Below are 7,598 nucleotides of genomic sequence, written 5' to 3' on the forward strand. Positions count from 1 at the left end.
AGGTTACCAGCAAACTCAGGGGGAATCAACACTTGTTTACATTTATTCCATTTTTAATGTTCTCACTGTAACCATACAAACTGGAGTCTTAAAATTTATTTGAATAAAAACTTAAGCTCGAGGTGGGGGGAAAGGTGGGTGAGGTAATCCCTTTTATTGGACCAACCTCTGTAGGTGAAACAAACAAGCTTTCAAACTTACACAGAGCTCTTCTTCAGGTTCCGAAACACATATATGAGGCAACTTTAAGACATTCTGCCACATCTGCAAGTCTTCATAAGTCACAAATTTAGGCCACGCAAACCCAAGTCCGCCCCCAGAAACCAAAACTACTCCTTTGCCTACCTTGGACCTTTGACCTGATCCCAAACTGTTTCCTAGCACAAACTCATTATTCAGTATGTTTGCCAAAACTCACTTTGGCAATGCCCCTGCCCTCGCCGCTCCCACGCCCCACAAATAAGCAGCAAACCTAGTCCAGGCTCACAAGCCAAGACCAACACTTAACCTAGTCCAGATTGCTTAACTAAAATGCAATTCCTTTACATGAGCCCAAGAACAACAACATATCCTATTGATTAGGTATAGCTGTTCACATTAAAGAAAACAGAAAATTGCAGAAAATAATGCAGGTTTAAAGATCCAATAAGAACTTTGTGGCCTATCATTCCTAAAAAAAAATTCCAGAATGCTTCTCTTTGCAATAGTATTTCTCCCCCGCCCCGCTCCCTTCTATTACTTTTGCTAGAAGGATCATTAACTCTTTCAGCTGCTATAGTTTGCAAGATTGAGAGATTATAAAGCACCATTTTACAGTATAAAGCCACTGGATATTTATCCTTTTGAAATGTTATAACAGACATGTCCAAACAGGTATTTGTTTAATTTAAAGCCCTTCTGATTTAACCTACATAGGCCAATCCACACCTGTAAGCATGTCAGAAATAACTTAGATAATGTTTTCACTCCTTATTAAACAAGAGATCAGTCAAACTGGATGTCCAACATACTATTCATACAGCTGTAAGGTACAGACTGATTTCCTCTTTACAGACAGCTATAGATAAACTTAAAGTCAACAAACAGGACTGCTATGGATGAAAATTCTTGAGTTCTCAACCACTGTAAAATTTTAAAACAGTAAACTGGAATTGCGGAGCATATTTACAAACACAATACTAGCAATAAATTGGTTTGCATTAGCAGCTATTAAGTTGGTCTTAGTTTTATTCCACAGTGAAAATGTAATGGAGAAAGAATAGTTTTATTTTTGATGAATATTTTGCATCTAATATTTAAAACTATCAGGATCAGAACATACAAAAAAATTCTGCTTAAGCTAAGATTTTATTCTCAAAAGACTTAGTTTGCATCAGTGTACATTTAACTGATTCCACAAAGCAAACACCCATAATTGCCTACTGCGGTGTTTTCTTTCTTCGAAGCAGCTGGTACTGGTCACTGTTGGAAACAGGCTTCTGGACTAGATACACCACTAGTTTTCATCCAGTATGGCAGTTCCTATGTTCACGTGGAAACTTGTTTTGTAGTCATCATGAACTTCTGTGTGTGACATATGCTTCTTAATGATATCGATATTTCAGTGTGGTTTTACTGAGCTATGGCGACCTAGTTTTCTTTAATGTGAGCCACCTTGGATATTTAGAGGACGTCCAACTCCATACGCTTTAACACGGTAACCTGAAGCAGGGACACCGCTTTCTCTCTGTGCAGGAGAAAGGAAGCTATTCATATGTAAATACTGCCTAGTGTTATCTCTCATGGCCTGTGTGAGGTGACTTGATTGCTAATGGGCCATGTCTTTGGAGATGAGTTCCATCTGTTGGGGAAAGTTGCCTTAACAGGAGGGGCAGAGGTGTGCTTCATGCTCCTTATTGAGGTGGGTCTTGCTTTCAGAATAAATAAAGCAATTTTCCAGTCTAATGTTGGTTTGGAAATGTTTACAGATGCTAAAATTGGGATTTACGGTAGTGAAGCTATCACTTCTCTGCAATATTTCCATGACCCCCGCTCCATGATAATTGATAAAAATTGCCATCACTAGTCGCAGCATTCTTGATCAAAAGATGTTTTTAGTGAATTGTGTGTGCACACAGACACAAATGATCCCTTCCTACTGTTTATATATTATATATAAAAATTACTATTGTAATTATGGATATTATTGTTATCCACAGAAATGTTTAATTCTTTTCAGGATGCTGCCAAGGTCTTGGTCTCTATAAAAATCTTGTCACCATTATATCCGTATCTTCATTGTGTCAAAAATATCTCCTTTTATCAGTTTTGAATTTGCCACTTTTTAATTTCAATGCATTTCCCCTTATTCTTGTATAATGAGGAAAAGTGAATAAACATTTTTACCTTGTCTGTGTCATTTATTATTGTGTATTTATATGCCCTCTCTGAAGTCAACAGTCTCAATCCTTTTAATTTCTCTTCATGAGAGGTTTTCCAGATCTGAATCATTTCCATCTCCCATCTTTGAACCTTTCTACCTTCTGTTAGTCTTTTTGTGATGGGGGTTACTAGAACCGAACACTGTATTCTATGTGAAGGCATATCATTGTTTATATGGCATATTTTCCATACTAGTCTTCTTCCATTCTTTATGCATCGTAACACTGTTTGCATTTTTTACTGCTACTGCATATTGAGCAGAAGTCTCAACTGAGCTGTCCACAACAATGCCAAGGTAGTTTTCTCAAGATAACACAGTTACTTTAGAACCAATTGAGCTGTAAAACTAATTCAAAGGATTCCTTCCAATGTCTATTACTTTGCATTTGTCAACAATAAATTTCATCTGTCATTGTATGGTCCATTCATCTAGTTTGGTTAGGTCTTCCAAAAGTTAGTCTCTTCTGGTTTTGACCAACAATATTGTGTCATCTACATGTTCTGACACCTCATTGCTTGCCTCCTCCACTTTTAAATACATTTAGACACTGGTCCTCATACAGAACCATGTAGCACCCAACTGTTAATCCTCTGTCATGATGAAAACTGACAATTCCTATTCTTTATTTTCTATTTCTGATCTATGCCAGCACTCTGCCTCTCCTACCAGGACTATTGTACTTCACTATTTTAGCAGCCTCCTATGAGGGACTTGGTCAGAGGCCTTGTGAAAAATCTAAACAAGTTATGTTAGCCGATTCTCCTTTTTCCATTATTTTATTAACACACGTGAAGAGTTCTAATAAAGCAGTGAGTGTCCGGGGCTTGGATCTGTAGTCACACAATCACTTACCGGACCAAACATTAAGTGTACAGCAGAGATTCAGCTCCCAAGTACGTTACCATCAGTGTACTTTGCAGCTCCATTAAAGGGGTTTAAAGTTTATGAAGGGAGATAAACTCCTATCTTCTCTGTGGATGTGAAATGACTGAGGGATTCTCCTTTTGCTACAACTTGCTGATATGCAGGAGTTGGGGAAAGAGGTGATCTGACAGGTACAAAAGTCAGTCTTCACAAAGAGTGGGGAAGCAAAACAGAGCAGAGATTGCGGAAAGCTTTTCCCAGAGACGACACTGGAGTGGTTCGGTTGGCTCCCCTGGAGCATATGGCAGAGTGCCCACTATTACAATGTGGTGGAGTAGTCATAGAAGATGGTAAACAGGAAGCTACAACACTTCACTGCTCAGAATAGGAACAGCTCCTGGTGTACCAAATAAATGCAGACAGTTATCCTTATCTATTGCTACCAGTCATCTATCTGATACTGGCTCCAATATTTTTAAATTTGGTCCTGCAGACCAATCATGAAAGGAGGATGGGAGAAGAGGCAGAGTGTCTTGCAAACAAGCAGCAGATTTGCTTGCACTGTGTGCGTGCCAGGTTTTTAAGGAGTAATCCTTACAGAATAGAAGACTACAGACAGACAATCAGCAATCCATTTCTTTTATTGTCCAGTGTGTATGTGGGAGGTGCCAGTAGGAGCATCCAGAATAAGTCCTGTCATTCTTCCAATTCACAGATATGTAGGAGAGCACATCTGCAAGAAGGCACAATTTTGTAGCCAGAACATGGCAAAAAAAAAAAAAAAAGGATGCAAAACAGAGTCACACCCAGCAAATCTGTCTTTGTCTACATAGAGTACAGTCCAATGCACGACTAACGCTATGTCTACACTGGCAGCTGAACCACAAAATTTTGTCTTAAGGAGATGTTAAAAAAAAATCCCTGAAAGACAAAAGTTTTGCCAATGACAAGCACCAGTGTGAACAGCGCTTTGTTGGCAGGAGCGCTTTCCTGCCAACAATGTAAACACCGCATATTAGGGGTGGAATTTTTTGGCAGCAGGAAAGCCAACCAACAGCAGCTACACTGCACAACTTTTAGCAGCATGGCTGTAGCGACACAGCCATGTCAGTAAAAGCCGTGTAGTGTAGACATAGCCTAAGACTGTGGCAAATGGAACAGGCAGGTGCTGTGATGACCCAACTGATTTAATCTGTTTTAAAGTCACTGCAAAAAACTCAGATTAATTAAGAACAATTAGCTGACACTGTGATGAGTTTCTTATCAACCACATCTAACTTCCAAAGGAGTGGAAGTAAATACTCGAAGTTCAAATCAAACAAAAAAAATACACAGACTAAGGGTAACCAAATACATCAATTCAGAATTGCATTTTGTTCCTTTGTGAGGCTGGTTCCTATTGCAGACCTCTTCAAATGCTGGAGAAGATGAGGTTACTTGTCTTCTGCCTCTTTTGAATAAAAGTAGAGTACAGAATGTGCAATTGCATAACTTCCTGCGCAGTATTCTATCTGGTTACTAGATTGAAAATTTGTATCGGAAAACATCAGAAATGCCGATTAATTGAGCTTTCTGGTTGACAAACTGCCAGATAACACAGCATATTTATACACAGCACAAGCCACAATTGGTCCAGTATAAACAGGTAAGAACAATTTCATGATTTAAAGGATAGGGAGATAGCTGCTCCAGCCAACCCCAGCAGTAAGAGAAGTTAATTACAAGGATGTAGTATCCTCTTTTGAGACAGTGTAATTATAAGTGCTGTAAACTGTAAGGCTGCCACACGTTGACAGTTGTACCCTGGCATTGGCATTTAGAGGAACAAATATCAATAACCATTTTTCTTGGCAGTTTTGAACTGTAAGGACAAGAAACTTATATACCCCCCCTCCAAAATAATAACAGCTGAGAGCATTGACTCCTACCCAAAAACTAAGAAACACAGTTGCACCAAAGTCACTCTTCTTGACCCAGCTCTAAATACATGCAGAGAAAGTGACAGACCTACAATTGCACCCAATGTATTTTAGGGTGGAAAAACAGGACACAGCTAACTATTTGCAGTAAGTGTAATCACTTTTTCTGTTCTCCAAGTATCCTTGAACAGACTTGTATTTTTACAAATGTATTTGTTATTTCATCCTACTGACCTCTAACAAATTATCATCACCACGACTACTGCATCATGTATTCATTACTTATCATTCACTATTTGTACTAAGCTACCGCTTAGTGCTGATTCCACTCTGACTGAAGGACTCCCAACCCCAAGGAAACTTTCAGGATGATCACATGAACACATCCAGCATGAATACACATCTGAATACATGTTAATGAATATTTGTGATGCAGTTACTGTGAAAATCCTTACAAACAAAATTTGCTAATACGAGCATTTATGTATTATGGATAAGAGTGGTTACAAATCCCATTAAAAGCAGCAAAGAATCCTGTGGCACCTTATAGACTAACAGACGTTTTGGAGCATGAGCTTTCGTGGTTATTCACCCACAAAAGCTCATGCTCCAAAACGTCTGTTAGTCTATAAGGTGCCACACGATTCTTTGCTGCTTTTACAGATCCAGACTAACACGGCTACCCCTCTGATACTAAATGCCATTAAAGCTCATTAGCAGTTCAACAAAGGATATTAAACAATTTTGCAGTATATATACAGATCTAGCATATATTTCTTTCACAGGACAAATTAATCCACAACTTCCAATAAATTTCAACTTCCAAAAAACTCAGCATTACTGTAGTCTTTCATACTACAGGGCTTTGGGGGAGGGGGATAGGGCAGGAGGAGGAAGAGTGGGGAAGAAGAGGTGGCATGAATTTAATTAACCCTTCACTCCACCTCAAAAATTGTCTCAGGGAATGGCAGAGTGATGCTCAAGGACCACAGGAATAAAATCCCAAGCACGCCTGCAAAGCCCTGTTCCAAGCAGATGTTCCATGATGTGAGCTACTTAGGAACACTCAATGTTAATGTCATTTACACTTAATCAAAATCGTGTAGACTATCATGCCAACAAAGCGGTTTGGTTTAAGGCTCTGGGCCTTCCCTCCTGTCTTTGGGTGAGATTCCACCCACCCCCTACAGGCAACACCGCCCATCCTCCCCACTCTCTCTGCCCCTCACCCAAGCAGCGGGGCAGACACAAGCCTCTAAGTTTTGTGTCTTTCTAAACCAGGAACCTGAGCCAAGAATCCCCGCCGCCAGCCGAGGGAGGGAGGGACAGAGCACCCAACCACGGTTCATCAGGAGGCACCCACAAGCCTGGCTCGCCAACCACAAGGCACTGTAACACACCCCAGACTGGAGTGACCCCACCCCTCTGCCCCCTCAGGACAGGGACCCCTCTCGCTCTCCACAACCCCCGGGTCGGGGCACTTTTCTCCCGTCCCCACCTAGATCCCTCTCACTCTCCACACTGGGGTACCGTCCTCCCCGGCCGCTCTCGCTCCCCAAGCCCCCCAGGCTAGGGCACCTTTTCCCCCGGCCCCGCCCGGCCGCTCTCACTCCCCCCGACCCCCAGGCCAGAGCACCTTTCCCCCCGGCCTCCCTTGCTCCCACCCTGGGCCTCACCAATGAGGACGCGCAGGTGCTTGAGGCGGGTGAGCGGGTCCTTGCGGCTGTCCAGCACCTTCTGCGTGGATTTCCGCACATCCCCGTGCGGCTTCTTGGAGAACATCCCGCCGGACCCCCCGGCCCGGCAATCGAGCCCCGCTCTCAACAGGCGGACAGCGGCCTCCGGATCCGCCCGCACCAGGCCCCCTACATAGCAAACAGCGGCAGCACCGCCTTCTCCGGCTGCGACACGGCGGGGGAGGGGGAGTGGCGCGGAGGCAGGGCCTAAGCTCCCCCCACAGCTCTAGTAGTTCCGTCGCTTCACGACAACCGTCAGGCACACCCCTGGTGTTCCCGTAGCAACCGCGCCGTGACGTCACAGAGGGGCTGATGTTCCAAGTACACGTTGAGGGGGAAGGTTCACTTCTGGGTTAGGTGAAAGCGCCCAGGATGATGGCAAAGGGGCGGGGCTTGGGGACGCGCGTGGGGAGCGTCGTGCACAGGACTGAGCTGGGTCAGTATCTGGAGCAGAAGGATCCGTGGGCTGATTGGAGTGACAGTCACAGCAGGCACTGGAGTCAATGGAGAGTGACCCCAGCCCTGGGTAACCCTCACCAAGAGAGTCAGGAAATAAAGTTTCAATTTCTTGCTAACACTTCTCTGTGTTAGCTTCTTATGATCAGTAGCAAAATAAGGTTTTTTTGACTCTACAGCTACCTGGCGCAAGAAGGGAAG

General features: G+C 42.9%; 1 protein-coding gene across 3 annotated transcripts in view; it reads right to left on the reverse strand.

The window, feature by feature from the left end:
- RALGAPA1 (Ral GTPase activating protein catalytic subunit alpha 1) overlaps window positions 1-7,203 on the reverse strand; it is a 245,702-nt gene extending 238,499 nt beyond the window's left edge. The window contains exon 1 of one of the 3 annotated variants that reach the window (XM_050954009.1): window positions 6,882-7,203. In XM_050954009.1, the coding sequence (XP_050809966.1) occupies window positions 6,882-6,987 (106 nt within the window). In that variant the 5' untranslated portion in view covers window positions 6,988-7,203. The remainder of the gene's footprint in view (window positions 1-6,881) is intronic. The other 2 variants (XM_050954010.1, XM_050954011.1) reach the window with 2 other exon arrangements.
- Between the last annotated feature and the right edge of the window lie 395 nt (window positions 7,204-7,598).

Source organism: Gopherus flavomarginatus, chromosome 5 (assembly GCF_025201925.1).
Source record: "Gopherus flavomarginatus isolate rGopFla2 chromosome 5, rGopFla2.mat.asm, whole genome shotgun sequence".
Classification (NCBI taxonomy): domain Eukaryota; kingdom Metazoa; phylum Chordata; order Testudines; family Testudinidae; genus Gopherus; species Gopherus flavomarginatus.